The sequence below is a fragment of the Populus alba genome, chromosome 1 (genome assembly GCF_005239225.2).
Source record: "Populus alba chromosome 1, ASM523922v2, whole genome shotgun sequence".
Classification (NCBI taxonomy): domain Eukaryota; kingdom Viridiplantae; phylum Streptophyta; class Magnoliopsida; order Malpighiales; family Salicaceae; genus Populus; species Populus alba.
Genome location: NC_133284.1, coordinates 53,421,595 through 53,444,865, shown reverse-complemented (window position 1 = coordinate 53,444,865; position 23,271 = coordinate 53,421,595). Strand labels below are relative to the sequence as shown.

Sequence of the window (23,271 nt, the reverse complement as noted above, 5' to 3'; positions counted from 1 at the left end):
TAATGAGTAATGATTAAAGGTGGGGGATGAAATGAAGGAGATAATGTGCTCAGCTGCTCGTCTAAAAGCAGAAAACTCTATCCACCACTACTTTGCCAAGCAAGGGAAGCAGTCAATGTGAAGCCTTGGCCTTCCCAATACAAGATTTGTGTGGATATAAAAGAGAGGTGTGTCTTGGATGTAAGAGACACCTCCCATAGAAGAAGAGACACCTCCTTGGATTTTCCTTCAAACATTTATGATGAACAGAGACGGGAAAGAGAGTTTCACAAGCTAAGGAACCTGAAACAAAAGCAGATTGTAAGATGAACTCCAAAATTAACAAAAAAAAATTTACTAAATTTGGTTTGTTTTTCATTTTTATCACTACCAAGTTGTTTAATCAACACATCAGAAAATTCTCCTCTAACTAGAAGTTGGTAGGCTGAGTACTGATGCGTGGTGTCACTATTTTTGGTGGGCTAAATTAATATCTTTGAGTGTTGATTATTCTCTCGAGATAGAAAAATAAAAATATGTTTGATTGGAAAAATTAAAAAGTTCTATAATAATTTTTTTCTATTTATAGTTATCTATCTGCTTCGAAACAGTAACAAAATACTAATAAGATGAAAAAGGGAAAAAATATATTATAGTATCATATTTTTCCCAGCGGTAAAACAAGATTTATAACTCACCATGACTGAATGATTTTTGTCCCGAAATTGAGGAAAAGCTATCAAGATTGAGAGAGATGGATTATCAATATTATTATTTCCTTTTGAAATTCTAACTCCGCAGCCTGCATCCATCACCACCTTGCAAACCTTTCTCAAAATTCCAAACGAATCATCACTACAGGCTGGCTGAGAAATTAATCTACAATAAGGGACAAGGAAATCCTTCATATGTTGTGTGCTCAAATGGTTTCCCTTCATGTTCATGGGATCAAAAATAGGATCGAGCAATCATTTCTCCATTATTTTCAAGCTTGATGATGAGTTGATTTCTTAGTCTCCAAGATCGATGTCTAGATTTCACAGACATTCTGATTAGTGGATAAGTACTGATTAATTACTGTGCCAAGCACTGAAGGTAGAAAATTAGGAGAATAATGAGTTTCTCCCTTAATTAACAACACCAAAAACACATTGGCACAAAGAACAAGGAAAGGTAATTAACCATCTCATACTAAACCCTAGCTTGCATTACAACATTACCTTGCATATATTACTTATAGTTGTAAACCCTAGACCAATTAAGTAGTGCTATTATTGGCTTAGTTGAACACAGGCACATCTCCTACACTGAGCACTGCAGCCTCGTTAGAGAGGACATTTCTTGGAACATATCCACCATTACCAATACCCTGTTGAACATGATAAGTGCCATTTCCTGCAGTTTGTAACTTCTGTTGCTGCTGTTGTGGTGTTGGGTTCTTTCTCTTCTTCTTCTCATAAGCTATCCCTCTAGCTTTAGACTGTGCATCTCTCACTTCCCTTAAGTACAATCTCACAGCGCGTGCACCAAAAGGGTTCGTCTCAGGCAGTCCACCGTTCTCTTCAAAGGCGGCACGGAGACGGCCGATGAGAGCATCAAGGCTGCCCCATGCTTGCTTGAGAGGGCAAGGGCAAGGACACGGTGGATTGGGATGGCCAAAAAATGGGCAATTCTCGCTATGCACCTTGGTCTTGCCAAACTGATCAAGATACCTCAAGAACTCCAAAACATGGGCACCACTGCACCGTGCCAGTGCCAGTGGTGGCCTGTGGTTTCTCAGGTACTGGCCGAAAGTGTTCCAGTCTCGTCGCTTTTGAGATTCGTAACGACTCAATGGAAGTGGTAATGATATTGGAGATGGCGGTGATGGTGATGGTAGTAGCAGTCCTTCCTGCAACTGGTGGCTCCTAGAGGCTCCTGACGAGCCACTCCTCGCAGAATTACATGACATGGTGGCCGCAGCGGCGGCGGCGGCAACAGCAGCTGACATGTTGTAGGTCTTGTCGGGGGTGGAGATAAGAGATTGCTTTTTCCCGTGAGGAATCAAATAAGATGGGGAGAAGGGGAGGAGGGGGGGAAGAACTCATGGAAGAGAAGAGAGACGTGTGAGAGAATATATAAAGCAAGGGCTCAAGGAGAGGGATTGCAAGGAGAGAGGAAGGAGTTGATGTGAGATGCAGGGAAGGAGACAAAAGAGGGACCCATGCAAGGAAACCCACGTCCTGTAAGTGATGACGGTTTGAATATCATATCACCATTGTCACTTCAGAATTTTTTCACCATTGCCCCCTCCTCTTTGTTTTTAGCTCACCTTCGTTCGAGAGGCCATCCTTTACTTTAGGGTACGCTCGTTGAGAATGATCCTCTCATACGGCAAGCTGTGAGATTGTCGGCATAAACAAATACATTAAAGTATTTTTTGTCATTATAGTTTTTAAAAAATTAAAAATATAATTTTGATATAATAATTAACAAATCATCAAATTTATATGTCAGAAGGAGACAGATTTATAGTGTATTTATTTAAGATATAAAAACATATATTACATGCTTTCTGAAAAAATACATCGCGGTGCACACGTCATAAACAAAGAATCTCTTGCAAATAAGAACAAGGTCACGCGAGAAAACTGATAAGAGAACAATATCAACACTTTGCAGAGAACCAAATTATTATCGATTGTTGATGACTGATGTTACTGTTGAATTTCAAGGATGAGTAAGAAAGCATGAAACATAAACATACCTGCTTGGATGAATTGATTAGGAATATAAATTAACAAGGTTGATGAATGAGTTGAATAATTATATTTTATCTATATTTTTTAACAAATAAATTTATTTGGGCTAATTCGTGTGTAACTTAAGTAATTTTACGGGCTCTGAAATTAATAATTATGTGAACCTTTAATTATTATTATAATTAGTTAATTATAAAACTCGAATCTAAAATTATAAAAAAAATAAAATTATTTTAAGTTTTTATTATTGGATGTTGTTTTTTATTATTGTGATTGATTAATAAGGAAAACAACATTTCAAAAACAAATTTTGTCACCCTGTCAAACAGGCCGGCAGCATTTATATGTAGTTCTTGCATTGAGTTAACAATTCATGACAAGTATCATTTATAGAGCCTGCAAATTAGGACAGTAACTTGACCACGCCATTAATGACATATTATAAGGTTATGTTAATGCATGGCCCTCAGAGATTCTTGCTCTGATGATAAGATGTTTCCTGAACCCCCAGTTGTGTTGTGTTGTGTCTCCCTCTGTTCATCCATGATTTAGTGTTTTTTTAAAAGTAAAGAATGAAAAAAATTTGAAAAAATAATTTGAAAATATAATTATAATTTTTTTTAATAATATAATTATAATTATTTTTTAAAAGTATTTTTCACTTTGAAAATATATCAAAATAATATTTTTTTTTATTTTTAAAAATTATTTTTAATATAGCATATCAAAATAATTTAAAAATACTAAAAATATATATTAATTTAAAATAAAAAATAAATAATTTTTTTTTTTTAAATCACTTTTAAAACGTAAAAATAATTAATATATATTTAATGACATGCATTCTTTGAAGATAATATATTATGAGGTGAGCGGGTGATGAAAGTTGGAAACAATATAGTATAATGAAATAAGAAAAGAAAATCTATTAAAAAAATTATCTTTCTTATATAAATTCTATTAAATTGCACGTGTTATATTTTTTATATATATAATGATAATCAAGTGAATTGCACGTGTTATTAGTTTCCAAGGAAAAGAACCCATAATATATTGAAGCTACTCTGGGTGTGTGCGTAGTAAATATTTTATTTTGGTCTTGAAGAATGGCAGTGTGGCAGTAAAACTTTGTTACAAAACTTAAGTACACAATAATTTTAGCAATGATTATTACAGAAAACACTAAAAAGGGGTGAATTATTGCTGTATATGAACACTGTTTACACTGAAGATAAACGCTAACAAGTTATAGTGGATATACTGTTTGTATTTTAATAATTATTTTGTTACTTGAAGTTTTATTTTGGGTAATTTAATTATAATTAACAAACAATTGCTTATGATTGTTTAGGTAAGGTTGGGATTGAAAGAAAAAAAAAAAAAGAAAAGGGCACCCAACATAGATAGCATGTCGAAGATTTTATGCAAAATATACTTAGGATTCTTTATTTTTAAAAATAACATAATTTATATAGTTTTGATCCCTTAATTTTTTTAAAAATTACTTTAGATACGAAACTTCATTTGTATTATTCTTCGATTCTTGAATAGAGAGATGAAAGAGATTAAAGGTTACCAGATTCTAGCGATGAAGAGAACAAATTATCATTCAAACTATTTTTAATCAAAATGTTTTTTTTTTTGTGTTCACGAGTTTCATGCGAAAAGAGATGTTTGGATGATGGTTTTTGAAACTCTTAATATTGCTTGAAAAATCAAATCTAAATTGAATAAGAAAATAAATCTAACTCAGTTTGATATAAGGTTTTTAGATTTGTTTTGGTTAATAGATTGGTTTGTGGATATTCAAGAATGTTGGTATATATATATATATATAGAGAGAGAGAGAGAGGGGGGGGTTAAATATAAATTTTTTTAAAGGAAAAAGTTATTTAACCCGATTAATTTCATAGCTTAGATCATTTGATGAGTTAAGTTAGAATATCTAATTTATTATTTTTTTTTTTTAATTTTGCTTTTTTTATTTGATTTTTTAATATTTTTAAAATAATTTTTAAATATATGTTTCAATCACTATATCTCCTCTATGATTTTATTTTCTTATTTAACCATTTTTAATAGATATTTTATTTTAATTATTTTGTGTGTATTTATTTTTTAATTTATACTTCATGTCATTTTTCTTTGAAAAAGGTTGATGAAATGAGATATATACATCCATCACAATAATTGCAGGTTTCTTATACACCACCCATTTTCAATTATTGAACATTCAATCTTCTTTCCACAATAATTATAAAATCTGACTTAAAGGCGTATCCAAGTTCAGGTTTAGATAATAGATTGGAAACTCGTATTAATAAAAAAAAAATTATTTTTTAATATTAAAATAATATCATAAATAATTAATTGAATTTTTAACCAAATCAAGCAAGCTGATTGGCGGCATGACTGTCCTGGTTTTAAATGTACGCTTTGCATCGAACAAGACCCAAACTGTTTTTTATTAAAATAATTGCAAATCTTATCCGTATAGAAAGAAAGCCTTGCCAAAAGAATCTTGAAAAAAAAGGACGTTGGGTTTGGTTAAAAAGAGCAGCGATTCTATGAAGGGTAAAATCGAAGAGTGATAGAGCAAATCAATGTGATTGACTGGGCAGTGAAGTGATGAAGGGACTTTATTGTCTTCCTCAGCTTTCTTGCCGAGAAAGGAGCGTCGGAGACATCTTTATCAGATGAGCCGGTCCCTGTAGGTGGCTGGTTGCAATGTTACATCTTGTCAAGATGTCAAATCCATCGGGTACTTTTTTTTTCCCTTTCTTTTTTGTCTTCTGGACTATTATTCAATCAAAAAATCAAGGGCCTCCTCTTGTTTTCTTGCCAGATGGAGACTAGGAATAGCCATGGCCATCACATTTATCAGCTACTCTCCCTCTCATTAATTTCCCTTGGTTCTTTCTTTTTATTACCTGTTTATAGTTTGATACAGTTTTTTTTTTTTTTTTAAAAAAAAGGTACTTGATTGTCCTGCTTGCATGCCCCATTGGACTAGTTCCTTGGACCATGGCTGCATTATGAGTGGACACCAATGCATCCAAGAATGTTTTACTTACCGTTGGTTATTGCAATATGATTATCCATGGTTATTACCCTTCTCTTTGTTCTTACTCTTTGGATCTGTCGTTGTTGTTGCAGCTTTTTGTAAATTGCTGAATGACAAATTTGAAATGGAGCATCCATTTTCAATAAAAGAGATAGGAACTCCAAATCCTTCCAACCTGACAAGGTTCCTGGCAAAAGAAGAAGGGTTGGTTGTATTATCTTGGCTTGGTTCTGATGAATTTCTGTCCTTTGAAGTTTCCATGAACTTGAACGTAAACAATGTACAATGATCAAAATGCATGGAAACTTCAAATTCAAATGTTACTTAAGAACTCTTAAGATCCCAATTCCCTGTGCCAGGAATCTGATTGCATTTCAAAGATCTGAGAAGCCCTTTTCTGGAAATCTGACTTTGAACATCAACAACCTCCCAACTTTGCGATTGTGTGTTTCAGACAGGGATTGCACCTACAAGCTGTCCATGAGGGCTTTTGCTTGACCAGTAGCTATCATTGTGTGTTTCAGACAGGGATTCCGCACCTACAAACTGTCCATGAGGGCCTGTGTGCCCAGAAAAGAGCCAGAGGGATCGAATACGAACTCGAGTTTGAAAAGGCATATACGCATTCTCATCAAATTTTTACATTCCATTGTTTTAAGAATGAGTAAAAAGCCCAAACAAAATTGCTTCCTATTTCACACAAAACTTGTACAACTTTCAACTGTTTAAAACCCTTGGCAAACCACACCAAAAATATACAGTTTGCTGTATAGATATTCAAGTAAAGCTTACTGAGATGGTAAGCCAAATTGCCCCCACTCTCTTTTACTTTTTGTTAAGCAGGTGAGCAAGGTTGCGAAGTTCCTCAAATGCATGCATTGTTTCTGCATCAAATCCTCCAGCAAACTGCACAAGGCAAGACAAAAATCATTAACTTTTGCTAGACATCGTTTTTCTTTCCCCTTCATAAACATTATTTAAGATGTTTGTGGGCAGAGAAAAGTTGATTTTTCCTGTGCAAACCATGCTGCCTTGAAAAATATCAGTTACTTTACCCCATCTCTATGTTCGTAATAAATGTCAACCAAATCAAACAGTTGAGTTCAAGAATCTCCCTCTGAGAGATACTTTTCTTTCTGGTACAAAAAGTGATCTTGTTGGTGCAATAAATCAAGAAGAAATAAAATGAACAGCCACAAAATTGCTTATCTACAAACCTGATGGATTCTGAAAGCAAATCTGACCCCTTGAAGTAGCATATAGTCCAGAGCAGGGTCTTTCTCTAGTGCTGCTGCCTTAGACTGGATTTCTGTAGCTACCCTCTTCATGTACTTTTTTGCCAACTTAACTGAGCCAAACTTTATCTACAACATGAGTTGCTGATTAATTGCAATGTGAAGGTCATTGAAAAATACTTGATGGTGCAGCATAAAATTGTAAGGGTTGTCGTCCCTATAAAATTTCTAGGAAGTATTCAAGAATTACAAGAAGCTTACGATCACATGGATGTCCAGCTTAGTCAGAAGTACAAAATCTTAAACCTTTTCATTTCCTCAACTCTACTGGTTAATCCAAAAGCCATCATTTTCGAATGTATCAGTTGTTTTCCATTGTTCACCTCTTAGTCATCTGTATGTCCAGTTTTAGCAAAAGTGCAAAATCTTGAACTTTTCAATTCCTCGAACTTTAAAGCTTAATCCAAAAGCCATCCTTTTCAAATAGCCATTGGTCGTTGTTAATTGTTCACTTCTTAGTATTGTATTGCCATCTCCTCCAAAGGAAGATGGGCCAGATTTTATTCCTTCTTTTCTTGTGTCCAAATCTTGTAATGTTTAACTTGTAAACTAACTAGTGAAGAAAGAAATGAGAACGTCATGGTTTACCTTGCTAATAATTCCGTTGTCAAGCATCCAATCTGAGGGAATTTGGAATTTTTTGCAATTACGCATCAAAGACTCTCTTGTTCGCAGAAGGTTATAAACAGTGCGTTCCATCCTGCAGGGTGTATCAAATTAATATACAGGGAGAAAAATTATTTCAGGATAAAACATTAGCAGATGGCAAAATGTCAGGTTCTTACTTCTCAGACAAAGCAACCATTTTCTTTAGTGCAATGTCACAAGGAACTCTGGGATCATTCTTGTAATATGATACTTCAGATTCCAACTTCTTGAGATCACTATACCCAAACGCTGCTTCTCTCAATGTGTCAGCTTTCTTTTCTGGCCAGTCAAAGTGCTTCAGGACTGCCCTTTCATCCACCTTCACGTAAATGAAAGCACCATGAGGTTGATATAACATCTTTTTGTCATCCATATATACTATTTTCCTTGTTAATTTATCTCGTTATGAGTACGGATACCGTGGTGTGTAGCAAAGTTTCTACTTTAAATTCCATGTCATTTGGATTTTCAACGTAATTCTAGCCCATAAAAGCTTCAAGATTACATCATAAACATGCTGCAAATAGGGTGTAATATTAGTTTTTTAGTCACTATAGCATTTGAAATATCCTTGCTAACATGCTTTTCTCATCGCTTATGACTAAAACCCAACGGAAAAAAATTGTCGACTCCGACAAGGTTTCTAACCACGAAAAAAACTTACAAGAAAGCCAAGTTCATCATCAAGCCACTTCACAAATGCCACAACATCTTCGATGTCTTGGTAAACAGCACCATTGACCTCTCTGATCAGTGAATTGACAAATTCCCCTTGAGTTTCAACATCTGCCTTGATCTGAGGAAAACAAAACAGAATTACTACTAAGCATTTGAACTTCTTTTACTGCACAAAAATGTCAAAACTCGACGTGAAGGAAAAATTCAGAACATTTTTTTTTGGACTCCATCTGATAATAGTTATAAAGAAGTGAAAACTTGCATCCTCACAACAGCAAATCCAATCCCAGAAAACTGTAAGCATACAAGCTTTCATTTCTTTACTGTGTCTTCATGGTAAAATAAAAAAATGCAGTTATCTTTTAACACATTGCAAGCAAGCTATTCAATAACAACATTTGTAGTTGACCTTTGGATAAGAAGTAAGATTTCACTTACAGCAATCAAATGTGATGATCGGTTTTCAATTTCACCAATCATGTTGCTCCGAACATTTGCAACATCTGAGGCATCACAGATTCCTCCATTTGAAGACTCCTTTCTTGAGTCTCTCTTCATCAATGAATGGTAAAACTCTACGACTTGAGGTGCTCGCTGCACCACTCCTGCAGTAGTGTTCTTCACTGAGAACTTTGGAGGTGGTGGTGGAGGAGGAGGTGGTGGAGGCAGTGGTGGGAGTGAAACTTGAGCTGAACCTTCCTCTTTAGGTCCAGAAACAGAACATGAGGGTCTTGGTGGGGGATTTGGAACACGCAAAGCCCTTTTCTCAACATCTAATGGACCTACAATTTTTTTGGTCTCTTGGCAGTACGCAAGGATTTGAGGTCTTTGAATTATATCAAACTCATACTTTTCAGAACTTACAAGCTCTACTTCATTTTCCATTTCTTTTATACACATAAAACCATCAGATTGCCTTCTCCTATTCGGTACCAACTCCTCTATACAGAACTTTGATCCACTTATAGAGTGTCTTCTTCTTGGACTTCTCCCATCTTCCGATTGCACCCAATTTTTATCTTGACATTCTAAGTTTGGCACGTCTTCATCAGTAATAGGCCATTTCTTCAGCTTTTTAATCAAATTTAATCTCCTTTTACTATTATATTCCAAGCAGTCACTACTCTGGCAAGACATTAAGCTAGAAGATTCGTTACTCCTCTCTACCGATTTGGGGCTTGAGGACTTATCTGAATTCACTGTTGAGCATGAATTACGCAATTCATCTCTTAAACATGAATTGACCCACCTCAGATAGGCTAGCTCCTCAACCTCATTTAGTCTGCTCATCTGTAGACCCTCAACTTGCTTGCACAAATCTTCATTTGCGTGCCTTAGCAAAGATGCCTCAGCCTTAATTTTTGCAACAACGTCACTCTGATGAAATTCAAGAGAGAGTTCAGTAGTGGAACCTGGCCAGTTATATTAAACTTAAGACTCTTCAGGCAAAAAGAAAGGAGATTATGATAGCACCAAATCAACATCATTGGTCCTCTGTTTGGTTTCTAATAAAAAAAGTAACTAATAATGGAAATAGACTACACCATGGATCAAAGGAGCCATTATCAAGACAAAATTAATCAATGCCAAAATAATAAAACATTGAAATTCTGTGCTTGCATTGAAGGTAATTGAGTGATAGAATCATATAAAACCCAAACAAATTAAATCATTAGATTAATCAATTTCATCTATTGATTTGCTCTATTTTGTTTTCTAGAAAAAAAATCAAATAAATTAACCATAGATTCTACACCATTTATCTTAAACCATTGTTCTTTTCAAGTCCCTAATACTGAAAGCTTCAAAATTTTAAAAAACGAACTTAATTTTCTTTTCCGCTAAAGCATTTTCTCATCAAGCAAACAAAGCATCCAAAACTAGAGGAACGGGAGTTGATTTTTACCTCAGAAGCCTTGGCAAGGGAAGGTAATTGAGACTCCATAGAAGAGAGTTTGCAAGCAAGATTCCTCTTATCCATCTGCAGCTCCTTATTCAACCTCCTCAATTCCACAACTTCCATTTCAAGATTCCCCAGTGAACTTTCATGCCCTTCCCTTTTCAATACCTCTTCGTTTCTCTTCTGTGAAATCAAACACAACTCATTCACTTGTTCACAAAGACCACTTTTTTCAGACTCCAAAACCCCAATTCTCTTACAAAGCTCATCCACCTCATTTTTTCTTGCTTCAAGTTCCCTTTCAATGTCAACTACTCTCCCATTCCTCTTAAGCTCTGATAACTCTGCTTGCAACTTAAACTCCCTTTCTTTTGATTCTTGAAGCAAGCTCCTTAATTGGTCTAATTCCACAAACAAATCTCTTGACCCTGAAGATTGTCTCCTGTGATTACTCTGGTAGGCATGTGGGTGAATCTGTCTTCCTGTAACTGAGCAAGATAAATCACCAATGAGTGATCTTTTCACTCTTGGATGAGAATTCACAAGAAGGTTCTTTTGGTTTGTAGTATCTGAACTTGCTAATGGAAGCTTCTTGGTTGCTACTGTGATTGTTTGTGTTTTGGTTTTTTTATCAGCCGTGAAGCCTTTCACTATATGTGAACCCCATGAAGACTTGATCTTTGAAGCATTGTTGTTGCTGTTTCCTTTAATGTTTTGTGACTTTGGTGCTTGGTTTTGATCAGCAAATCTTGTTGCTTTTGTTTTAGTTTCAACTGGGTTTTCTTCTCTCATTTTGCTGAACAAAAATTGATCAAACTTTCTCCTCTATAAAATGAACATGAAAAACAAAAGGGTTTTGATCATTCAAGCTAAAAAGAATCAAAACCCGTAAGTTTTTGAAGCTCAAAAATGGGTTTTCTTCATCAAAGAAGCTAAGAAAGCTAAAAAATCAAAACAAAAACATGGGCTTGTCTTAAATGGAACAGAAAGCAGGAATTTGAATTTGAAGAGGAGCTGTTTGAATGGTAAAGTAAGCACTAAACGGTGCTAGACGTGAAAAAACAATGATTATAAATGGAAGCTCCGGTTTTCAAGATCAAGAACTGTTGGAGAGAGTGAAGAGCTATTCTGTTGCAAGAAAAGGTGGCAGCCTTTTTTTATTGCAAGAATTTGAACGTTTGAAATTTGAATTTGTTTTTCTTACAATAAAAAAACATTTTCTTTTATTGTTGTTAGGGTTTGAGGAGTACGAGGGAGAGTGCAACGGTCGTTTTCTGTATCATCTGGGGACCATATTCCAGACGAGAGGGTATGGAAGACTAAGTCAAAACATTAGTCCATATTAATGGGTCATTGCTTCTTAGCTGTTTGTCAATTCCCTCACCAAAGTTTAAAATAAAAATACCAGTAAAAAATAATTATAAGTTAGAGATGGTTACTTTTAGACAATCAGAGCATGTTTCTATGGTATTTTAAATTGAATTTTTTTTAAAATATATTAAAATAATATTTTTTTTATTTTTAAAATTTATTTTTAATATCAACACATTAAAATAATTCAAAAAACATCAAATAAATTAAACTATATTTTTAGAGAATGTTTGTCGCGACACATTTTCAAAGAGTGTTTGTCGCTGCGGTTGAACTAAAATTTTATAAAATTTTGAATTTTTTTTGTTTTAATTTTAATAAATTTATAAAAAAAAAAAAAATATTATTTTAGTATATTTTCAAACAAAAAATATTTTTGAAATAACATTTTTTTAAAAAATAATTTTTGCTGGAAAATATATTAAAATAATACAAGAACAATAAATTATTTTTTTCAAACTCTTAGCAAATAATGTTTCGAAATGAATGACTGGCACATTCATGCTTAGAAAAGCATGGAATTTTATGAAAAGCGCTTTTCAAACGCAATTCTTAAAGGTGTTTGCTACTGCCATTGAACTGATGTTTTGTAAATTTTTTAAATTATGTTTTTATATTTTTTAAATTATCTTGATATATTAATATTAAAAATAAATTTTATAAAAAAAATATTATTTAATATATTTAGAAAATATATTTTTAAAAAACAACTTTGACAATTCTAAACATCTTGGAGCACAAGTAACATAATAGGTTGGGCTTAAGGTAACTTTGAAGGCTCGAGATTTAGTATAAATTTTCAAGTCAATTTCAAGAAATTACACTGCCCTCCGCTCTCATCATAATGGTGAAATCTATAAACAATTTTTATTTTTTTCCATCCTGAATCCATATATAAATTATACTCCTAACATATCTAATAATTTCTTGACACCCTTAATTTCTCATCAAGTGATTGAGAAGTGACCCGAAATCCGTGGAGCCAATTTTGGGACCTAAAGGACTTGATCCAAAACATAATTCAACAGCCTAGATGAGAAAATATGGGCCAAATCCCAAGGGAAGCTGAAATGACACGACAATTACGTCGGTAACCCCGAAAATTTCAGCCACAAGATTACCTTTCCAATGCCCGGAGATATCCCTTCCCCAGCCAATATTAAAAACGGTCCTCAGAGAAGAACATTAAGATTATGGTGGTGCATATTCTCACAGAAAATGCATCATCAAAATGCTTTTTTTTTTTTCAGACTTGTCAGAAAATGTCATTCCCCTGGCATCACTACTGAGCTTCTGGTTGCTATCAACACTCCATTTTCAGTTCAGAAGCCTCAAAACATGGAATTCAATGAAAAAGATACAGAAAAATATCATCACACCATTTTCAGTCTTCCCTATCGGGTGCTCAGAGATGGATTCGGCCAACAGCTCACCAGCTCAAAAACTGCCTCTCCAATGCTGACAGAACTGAACCTGGCATAAACTTAAAAAATACACAGAAAATCTAACCAGGTACCCGACAATTCTCGCCAATAGTCATTACAAGCACACTGATAGTCACTTTCAATGCAATGAAGCAGAGAAAAAGAAAATAAGAACACATGGAAAGACTTCCGAACAACTAGGGAAACCCTGAAATTCAATCATGTATCATTAAAAGCCAAATAGAAAACGAAGGCATCAAGGCGAAGTTTAAACTTCCCATTTGTAGCCGCAAGCCAGCAACTATGCAATTATTAATTAACAATTTTAAAAATAATACTGGTCACATGCAAAGCAAATAATCCTTCAAAACATGAGCAGTGAAAACATAACAGTGATCATTACACAAACAGCTTCCTCATTCCTTCTTTCCAATCCCATGAGACATGTTATAGATCCCTCGGCCCTGAAAAAAACGTATAACATGTTCACAATTTGTCTTGTGGAAACCCAATGAGAAATTTAGCACTAACCTTAAAGAGACAGAAAATCATTAACAGAAGTTATCATGTAAAAGAACAGACTTGACTACTCACAATAAGAAAAAGTGAGCTGGCTGCCAATGCTATTGGAATTGCAACAGATGTAACCTTATCAAGAGGTCCCTTCAAATAAGTGTGCTTGTGAATGCTTTGGAAATATTTCTGGTGCTCAACGAGCTTCTCCCTTGGTCGGAAAGGTGCTTCTGTTGTCATCCTTAAATTCCACATTCCAAAAAAAAAAAAAAATCCCAATCACTTTAAGCACAAACAACAAATCCATCATGCTTGCACATAAACAATATCCACGATAACTTGAATAAACACATAACCAGCACAATACGGACCTAGCAAAAAAAAAAAAAAAACGGTTTTGATAACTGAAAGCACAAACAAAAAACAACCCTATTCACAGTAAGAGCAATATAATACTAATTGGGTAATTAAAGAAACAATCTTTACATAAATTAGATACTAATTAGGTGCTTAAAGAAACAATCTTTACATCAAATTCTCAGATCTAAATGAAACTTATTTTTATTGAAAGTGCTAAGTGATCTAAATTAAGATAAAAAGATATAAGAAAAATATCATAAGATCATAATCAAACCCTATAAGTCAAATTATAAAGCAAAAAATTGAATAGAATCCGAAACCCTAGTTCTAGAATGAAAGATTGATTCAAAGAATCCCAGTGAGAAACAGTCAACTAAAAGGCCAAAAAGGTTAGGGTTTTGAGAGAAGATGCAGAAACGGATAGATTGAGGGGGAAAAGGTCTTACCTTGCTGAATGAAGCTCAAGAAAATCTGGTTAGGGTTTGGATGCTGAGAGAGAGCAGAGAAGAGGAGGCTACAGAGAGTTAAGATGAGAGAACACGTTGAAGGTTAATTTGTGACTCTTTTTTGGTTTAAATTACACTTGGTGCCCATATGTTTGTGCAATGACACTACCTTTCTATTTTGTTTTTGTTTTTTCTTTGTGCCCCCTAATATCATGATTTTATTGATTTTTTTTTTAAATTGCGTATGTATTTTTAGATAGATTTTTGAGGTATTTTTCGACAACTTTTCTTTTCTTTTTCATCAAATTTTACGAAAACAAAGGATCACAAAATATATTTTTTGAAAAGTTTAGTATGATGCTATTTTACAAATAATAAATATTAAAGAAAAATGAGTTGCGGAATTCATCAATTTCTAAATTAAACCCAAAATTTAAATTGTAGTGATTGTTTGATCCCTAATTACAATTTAAAGACTCATTTACTTTTAATTTATTGCTAGTTGAGTGAGTTTCTATAGAGATCCTGCGAACCAACCAAATTTTAAGCTGAATTAAAAAGGATATGCTAATAATCAGTTCAAATTGACTCGATTACTCACGAGTTCACTCAATAACCCGTTAACTCGTGCTCTTTTCTTATTACTATTACATTTTCTTGTAAAATAGTATCCAAAATAGAATTCTTCCATCCAATATACGTCCAACGAAAATTTCCCTTCTCTCCTTACTGTTTTTTGTATCCATTTCTTTTCCTTCTCTCCTTTCCTGCTCCTTAGGGCTAGAGATAATGGAGTTTGGAACATCTTGACTTCCTCCTTCAGATATACAAGCACCGGAAAATACTTTTCCAGGCACGTTCAATCTGTTACACCGCAACACTTCTTTCTGAAGAGCTTATGACACTCCAATTCCATCAATTTCTAGAAATTGATCGCCACCATAAACTGCTTATCTGGGATCAGGACCATTCGTTTCTACTGTTCTACAAAAGCAGTAAATAGCCATGGAATTTTTGTTTTTCCTTTGAGATATTAAACATCCAGATTGCAAGTATGATTCTTGCACTGCTAATTATCACCAGCACAACAACACATGCGAACCCTGAGAAGAACTCAAGAAATGGAGCTAAAATTAAGCTCAAAGGTAAAACTCGACAATAACATAACATGCGTCTTCGATTTCCCAAAAGGCACAAAAAGACAGCTCGCGCTCCTCTATCACCTTGAACCACAAAAAATCAACACCTACTGCAATTAACTTGTATTACACAGGTATTCTCTCAAAGACTCATCGATTTAGGCAGATTCAACATCTGAATCTTCTAGACCTTCCCTATAAAGCTCAAAATCCTCAGGGCTCCATCTGCAAATTAAGTGAAGCTTGAAGGTGGCCGTCTTGGTTCCTAACAAGCGCTGAAAGAAGTAATACATCAGCCACATGCCCTTTTTTAACCAGAAGAATGAAGAAATATTGTGAGTATGCTAGCTAGCTGACAAAGTTAAAGGTCATAACTAACCAGAATGCGAGCAGACTCAGGGGACAGAGGCTTCCCCTCTTCACTGACAACAAAGTCTGAAACAAGTTCGATCACACCTGCAGACCATGATTAATTTAATAACAGACCTCAGGTCTTATGTGTGCATGTTTGTGAGCATGCAAGACACAGCATATAGTTGAAAGCAATTGTGTACCCTTGTTCAACCGAACAGGCATCCCTTGCTTGCGCAAAAAAGGTTCCATCTCATGAGTAAACTGTTCGAGAGGTCCTTCCTTGAGTTCCACCTGAAAATCCAGTCACAAGTCAGGATGTTAGAAATATAGAACTTAAACATGGTACAGAAAAGTAGGTGATAGATCTATATGGCATCTAAACAAAGCATTTATAACTTGACAAAGATTAAATAAATTTTTTGACTGCTCTCAACTGAGAACCCCAAGTGGATGTTGACAAGGATGAGCTGAAAAATAAATTAAAGATCCATGGTGGTCCTTTTCTTAGTCAATTACAAAAAGGGCACACATACTTTAATCATTATACATGTGTGTGCAAGTTTGTGTCTAGTTCTTTGATTCAACACAGCAAGGCATGGCTCAATCTATTCAAACAGCATGTAAGTCTACTACCAGACATAAAAAATCTCACATACTGTTTCTGTTGCAGTGGTTCCTGTCCTTGCAAAGTCGTATTCCTCATATTCATTAAACAACCTGCAAAAAGACAACCAAGAACATTAGCTCATGAAGAAGTGTTTTTATGATTGAATAGGTCTGTAGAATGTCAGCAATACAGCCAAATCCATCAAACTTATTTTTGAGTACAAGCTCCCAACAAAGAACTTGCACTGTTATATTATTATTGAGCAGCATAATGTTCCCCACTGCCCTGTTACATATAGCACTGCCTTACATATTGAGAAGCAAACCATGAATAGGTTATTTTATCAAAAGCCACAAAACAATACATACTTAATTGCTATCATTTTCTTACTGGGCAAAATTAGGTTTCCTCTTCTTTCCATTCCAATAATAACATAAATGAGAATTATTCAAGAAATTGAAGTTTCTTTCTACAACATCCAAAAGATGACCAGAATAACCCTGGTAACTGCAAGACACTAGGATTTCTGTTTGGTTTACAAACAACCAAGGAGAGTAAAGGATGCAGCATATATCATGGTAAGTACCAAGGTTACCTTTCAACTTCTTCTCTTGGCAAGTTGGTAAGAAAAAGTCCAGCATCACCACATAGAAGCTGAGAGAGAAAAAAAGAAGATAAAGAAAAGGTAATTCACTAGAATTATTTATCAAAATAGAAGAATGCAGAAACTATGGGCTGTGTAGATGTTAATGCTACCTTAGAAACTTTGTGAAGACCTGGCCTGATTTCATCAGCAGCAGATCGACCCAGAGAAACCTGCATTACTTTGTTTGATCCAAGGAAGAATCTGAAAACCATAAAAAGAACGTTGGTAAGGCACATAATCATCAAGTGCCATAAAAGATGATAAGATGTTGAAGAGCCAAGTGCTGTTGAAAACAATTGAGTAAAAATTGTGGGGGGGGGGGGAGGTACATTCGTCCCACCTAAACATGGGATGGCAAAACAGAAAAAAATAAGGTACTAAAGACATGTGATTCATATATAGTTAAATAGCATCCCCAAAACCACAAGGAGTCTCATTCAACAACCCAGAGGAGAATACAGTCACCAGTGGTTTGTTTTCCACTAAAATGAAACCAAAAACAAAAAAAAGTTAAGTTACCTGCTGGTCAACTTGTGCTGTTCTCTGAACTCCTTGAATTTGAGATTCCTCATGTTTTCAAAACTAAACACATATATAGAATTGTACTTCTCCACAGCATCCCTTATGGAATTCACTATAGACTCTTTATGCTCCCTCCCCTTCTTCTTTGTTTTTGATAATGTAACTGCATATTACACAATAAAACCTCTATAAATTACAAAATCTATCATCCACACAGCAAATTTTCCTCTTTTTTTAGCTCGAGAATTTATTTTTTTTATCCCTTTTGCCAGAAGCAACATAAAACAAGAAATAACATACAGATTTTGTCTGCATAATACGAATAAAACCAGGCTAAACATCTTGTCCAACAATAAGAATCCCTCAATCTCTTTACTTATCGCTATAATTCAAATTAAACAACAACAATTAAGCTCAAAATCCAAAATACTGAAACCCCAATACAAAAACAAATAACATCAAAACAAGATTTAAAATCCCAAAATTACTGAACAAACTAAAACTTAAAACAACAAAATCTCAAAGACCAGTTTCTCTCATAGACTAAACTGCCCACAAAACACACAAACACAGTAATGTAAATGATCAAAGAAGAGAAAAACGGAGCAAACCTGGCCTGTTACGCTTAGACTTAGGCATGGTTAGTTTACAAAAGGCGGCTCCTTAGCTACTTCAAGCGACAGAGAAGGCTATGAACGAGAAAGTGAACGAAAGATATGAGCTTTGCTTGCTTTGTATTAGGGTTTTAGACGGAAAGAGAAGATATTTTAAAGTGCAAAGCTGTAATATTATTAAAAGATCAAGGGTATGTTTGTCACAATAGAAAAGGCAATGATCTGGTGCGGATAATGTATATATTCAAAACATACACCTGCACTATACGGTGTCCCTCCCCCTAAAAACTAGAGGGAACTGTAATAAAGAGACTTGAAAAACCCATCATTTTCTGCTAATTTTTTTCTCCGAGAGAATGCGCTCCAAAGACAGAATTGCCTATTTCTATGATGGTCAGTGAAAAAGTTTTGAACTTTCTATGTCTTTTGTTTTTGTTTAAGCTGTTTTGATCTTTGCAATCAAGCATTCACTGATGTAGCATCCAAAATTTTCTTTGCAGTGTTTTTTTTATAACGAATTTATGGAAGATTTATAAAGATGGGTTTTTGTTGATATAGGTGATGTGGGTAGTGTTTATTTTGGACCAAACCATCCAATGAAGCCACACAGACTTTGTATGACACACCATCTTGTTCTCTCTTATGAGCTACACAAGAAGATGGAAATTTATGTAAGTTTGGTTAAAGATTTGAAATTTCTAGTATTTTTCTGTGTAGTTTTCTGGAAGAAAAAAAAAAGGACGTGGGGTGTTTTTGTTTGTCGAATTTGTTATGCAGAGACCACACAAGGCATATCCTGTTGAGCTTGCTCAGTTTCATTCCGAGGATTATGTTGAATTTTTGCATCGGATTACGCCGGATACTCAGCACTTGTTCGCGGGGGAATTGGCTAGATGTATGGCTCTTTTGTTGTGAAATTTACTTGAAGTTTTTCTTTTATTTGTGTTGTTAAGTATTTGTTGTTTTTGTTAGACGTGGAATGAGTTAGGGTTTATGGATGATTAGCTATGAAAGTGAATTTTGTTTAGGTGAAGAATGGGGTGAAAGGATGTGGTTTTTACCGCTGATAGAATGACTACTTGATTGTTCAAGGCAAGGTCTAAATAATGTGTTTGACCTTGTGAAGTTTTTGGCTTGATTAGATATGAATGAAGTGATAGTAACTCGGTCGGCTGTTGAAATTGTTATGATTGATTTATTGCGTGATCTTTTTGGAATTTATTTTTATCTGAATATGATATTCCATATTGAGTGCATTAAGATGTAACCGTGTGAAATTATCACTTGAACCCATTTATGGTCTTTGAGGCTTTCTATTGGTGCTTTTGATTTGGTATGTTAAGTGACCATGTGTGGTTCACTTCCTAAGAAGGGAAAAGGCATCTTTACATGTTGGGATTTTGGGTACTTTAAATCTCATTTTTAGGTTATTTTAGGTGTATCTGTGGATTTGGTAATTCTGATAGGCTATTGTAATGCTATTGGACTCTTGAAGTCTGAGTGGTTACACTAGATTATCATGGGCTGTGAGTTTCTCCATGTTTATGTGATTTATTGTTTCTTTTAGTGGTATCTTTGCATTTGGTTAAATTTTTATGTCTTTTATGGATGTGCTACTGAAATGGATGATAAATTGATGTTTAAAATTTTCTTTCAACTTTCAGTTACATGTTTGTATTGCCTGATCTTCTTTTCACAGATAACCTTGGAGAAGATTGCCCTGTCTTCGAAAACTTGTTTGAATTTTGTCAGATTTATGCTGGTGGAACTATAGGTAAATGAAAACAAGAGAAGACTGCTGTCATAGCATTGTTTGGTTTGACCATTTAGCTTTATTTACCATTCAACCTTAAATGCTGACTGACATTTTCTGACAGATGCTGCACATAGGTTGAACAATCAACTGTGTGACATTGCTATAAATTGGGCCGGTGGATTACATCATGCAAAAAAGTGCGGGGCATCTGGTTTTTGTTACATCAATGACCTGGTTTTGGGGATTTTGGAGCTTCTGAAACACCATGCTCGTGTTCTGTACATTGATATAGATGTTCATCATGGTGATGGTGTTGAAGAAGCCTTTTATTTCACTGACAGGTAGTGAAAGCTTATATTCTATTATGAATTTGGACTGGTAGTGGAATGGTAAAACCATGAGAAATACAAAATTTTTGTTTATCATTTGACAGGGTGATGACTGTGAGTTTTCACAAGTATGGAGATATGTTCTTTCCTGGAACTGGTGATGTTAAGGTGATTATTTAATGTTTTTTCATTCTTTTATATTCCTAATGTCAAGCAACTGTATTTTTGTGTTTGTTACCTTATTCTGTTTTCATACAAAGTGGTGCTGGTTACTCTAAATCTTTTTCTTCTTCTTTTTTGAATGATGCAACATTATGTTTCTCCCACTCAAACTCAGTTTGTCTGCCCTGATATTTAGTGAAACAGGGATGCAACAACCTCAGAAATATTCTGCTGCCTCCTAATATTTTCCCTGGTTTCTATGAACCTTTTATCTATATATCATTCTTGTTCCAGACAAGTCTTGTACCAAGTGAAATTGGAATAAAATACTGATATGGTTCTTATTGAAGGAACTAGGAGAAAGAGAAGGAAAATTTTATGCTATAAATGTTCCACTGAAAGATGGAATCGATGACACTAGCTTCACTCGACTATTTAAAACAGTAAGTTCAGATTTCAACCCGCCCACACACACATACACAAAAACATGTAGCGAAGTATAATAATTTACTTGATTATCTGCCATGCAGATCATTTCCAAGGTTGTAGAAACTTATCAGCCAGGTGCAATAGTTCTTCAATGCGGAGCAGATTCGTTGGCTGGGGACCGCTTGGGCTGCTTCAATCTTTCCATTGATGGTGCATATCTAATTGTAATTGTTACATTTCTTTTTCTTCCCTTGTGCATTTGTCCAAACATGGAGCAGTTATTTGCTTGTTCTGTTGTTGGTGCTGCATGAATGGTCTTAAGCCAGTTGGTGATGTATTAATTTGGTGTGCATTGTGATGTTTGTTGCAGGGCATGCAGAATGTGTTAGGTTTGTGAAGAAATTCAACTTGCCCTTGTTGGTATGTTCTTATTTGCTCCAATCCCTATTAGTAGTCTGCTCTTATGAAATGTCAAAGCTCACGAGAAGTTACTCCCCTGCAGGTTACAGGAGGTGGGGGATACACAAAAGAGAATGTTGCTCGATGTTGGACCGTTGAAACAGGAGTTCTTTTAGACACAGAACTGCCCAATGGTATGCTTATATAATCACTTCCTTTTTCTAATTGAGCATGGAAGATGAATTCTTACATATCACCCTCTCTGAAGAAATTGTAAACATAACTACATGATGTTCTGTGGTGAGTTGATGTGGAGTTCTTAGGTTATGTAGTGTTTCTGGGGTTGGGAAGTGGCATGTCATTAATAATATCATGTCATGAAAGTTTGCTTTCTTTTATTTTTTAATGTCATATTATATACAAATTTGCATTTTTTGGTTAATGCATGCCATTAATCATGGTTGGCCTCATCTTCTACCCTTTCCATGCCATTTATCTTTAACACTTCTCCCACTATACATCATAATTCATTAGCTCAGATTACTCTTTTCTAGCACCTGATTTTGTTGTAATTCAATTTTCTTGCAGAGATTCCAGAAAATGAGTATATTAAATATTTTGCCCCTGATTATTCATTGAAAAGTCCTGGTGGACTCATGGTATGTAACTGCACTGAAACTCCCTGTGATTTCTGGTTTGCTATTAAAGTCTGACCTAGTTTAAATTGTCAGTGCCAATCCTGCATTCTCGCAGCCTTCCTAATATTTCTTCTTCTTTTTTGTTTGAGTGAGCAGGAGAACTTAAATAGCAAATCTTATCTTAGCACAATCAAAATGCAAGTACTAGAAAATCTCCGTTGCATCCAACATGCTCCAAGTGTACAGATGCAAGAGGTGAGTTAGATGCAAGTATTTGTTAAGTAGCTAAGCTAACCAATCAAAGATTCAATTAGTCAAATCTTCCGTGCTTTGCAAAAGGATTAAAGGAAACTAAACTAGCTATTAGTTGACGATGACAATCATATCTGCAGGTACCTCCTGACTTCTACATTCCCGATTTTGATGAAGATGAGCAAAACCCTGATGAGCGCATGGATCGTAAGTTGAATACTCAAAATTATGTGCTCTCACACTGATGGCTGCACACACGGTGGAGCACATTGGTGTCTTACACGAGTGCACTTTTTGCTCCTTTGAGTTTTTTGTTTTCTCATCTAGATGTTTTTCCCTGTTACTAATATATCATGAATTCTCATTTCAGAGCATACCCAGGACAAGCAAATCCAACGCGACGATGAATATTATGAAGGCGACAATGATAACGACCACGCGGATGGCTCATGAACTTGAGCCATGCCTTTTTTGTTTCCTTGGGAGGATGAACTTTTGACAGGAAAGGGAAGACGTAAAGATGCAAAGGGAAGGCCACATGGATGGTCTTGTTGTCTGTGCTTATGAATTATTGTAAATTGTTGTTGCTCATTTGTAAAACTTCTCTGTGCATTCGCCCAAGTAAAAAACCAGTGATTTCCAGTGATTTCCTTGGGATAAATTGGGGCACACATGTAGCACTCTGTCCTCAAACACTCCAATTAAACTCCTCTAAGTCCATGCGACTAATATATTTTTAGGTTATATTTATTTGTAGGAAAGTAATTTTTTTTTAAAGTGATTTTTATAAACTGGAAAATATTTTTCAGTATTTGGTTATGTTATAAAAAATAACTGAAAAATAATTTATTAATGAATTAAGTTTTTTTTAAAAAATTTATTTAATATATGAAAAATATTAAATATAAATATTTAATCATTTACAATAAATAAAATAAAATCTAAAAAGTGTAATGATGAATTTTTTTATTATATTCTATATTCATTTATAGTTTATTTTATAAA

General features: G+C 34.6%; 5 protein-coding genes across 5 annotated transcripts; 1 reads left to right on the top strand and 4 right to left on the bottom strand.

The window, feature by feature from the left end:
• Positions 1–1,069: 1,069 nt before the first annotated feature.
• On the bottom strand, positions 1,070–2,075 carry LOC118029456 (protein LIGHT-DEPENDENT SHORT HYPOCOTYLS 4). The gene has a single exon (XM_035033354.2). The coding sequence runs from the start codon at positions 1,967–1,969 to the stop codon at positions 1,259–1,261; it is 711 nt and encodes a 236-aa protein (XP_034889245.1). The 5' UTR covers positions 1,970–2,075; the 3' UTR covers positions 1,070–1,258.
• Positions 2,076–6,452: 4,377 nt separating this feature from the next.
• Positions 6,453–11,688, bottom strand: LOC118029487 (protein CHUP1, chloroplastic). The gene is made up of 7 exons (XM_035033402.2): positions 10,312–11,688; positions 8,844–9,782; positions 8,392–8,523; positions 7,865–8,046; positions 7,668–7,779; positions 7,002–7,148; positions 6,453–6,690 (listed from the first exon to the last, which is right to left on the bottom strand). Exons 1-7 carry the CDS (start codon positions 11,095–11,097, stop codon positions 6,610–6,612), a joined length of 2,379 nt encoding a protein of 792 aa, XP_034889293.1. The 5' UTR covers positions 11,098–11,688; the 3' UTR covers positions 6,453–6,609.
• Positions 11,689–13,304: 1,616 nt separating this feature from the next.
• On the bottom strand, positions 13,305–14,578 carry LOC118029480 (uncharacterized). The gene is made up of 3 exons (XM_035033390.2): positions 14,420–14,578; positions 13,695–13,854; positions 13,305–13,564 (listed from the first exon to the last, which is right to left on the bottom strand). The coding sequence occupies exons 2-3, from the start codon at positions 13,851–13,853 to the stop codon at positions 13,517–13,519; spliced, it is 207 nt and encodes a 68-aa protein (XP_034889281.1). The 5' UTR covers position 13,854; positions 14,420–14,578; the 3' UTR covers positions 13,305–13,516.
• Positions 14,579–15,419: 841 nt separating this feature from the next.
• On the bottom strand, positions 15,420–18,448 carry LOC118029465 (uncharacterized). The gene is made up of 8 exons (XM_035033365.2): positions 18,299–18,448; positions 17,685–17,850; positions 17,276–17,366; positions 17,115–17,173; positions 16,569–16,629; positions 16,113–16,203; positions 15,938–16,014; positions 15,420–15,833 (listed from the first exon to the last, which is right to left on the bottom strand). Exons 1-8 carry the CDS (start codon positions 18,324–18,326, stop codon positions 15,717–15,719), a joined length of 690 nt encoding a protein of 229 aa, XP_034889256.1. The 5' UTR covers positions 18,327–18,448; the 3' UTR covers positions 15,420–15,716.
• A 133-nt stretch (positions 18,449–18,581) lies between these two features.
• Positions 18,582–22,912, top strand: LOC118029473 (histone deacetylase 9). Its single transcript, XM_035033377.2, has 14 exons — positions 18,582–18,694; positions 18,860–18,972; positions 19,079–19,196; positions 20,001–20,075; positions 20,179–20,398; positions 20,491–20,554; positions 20,899–20,991; positions 21,079–21,187; positions 21,348–21,397; positions 21,480–21,570; positions 21,965–22,035; positions 22,171–22,269; positions 22,407–22,473; positions 22,637–22,912. Exons 1-14 carry the CDS (start codon positions 18,658–18,660, stop codon positions 22,717–22,719), a joined length of 1,290 nt encoding a protein of 429 aa, XP_034889268.1. The 5' UTR covers positions 18,582–18,657; the 3' UTR covers positions 22,720–22,912.
• Positions 22,913–23,271: the final 359 nt, after the last annotated feature.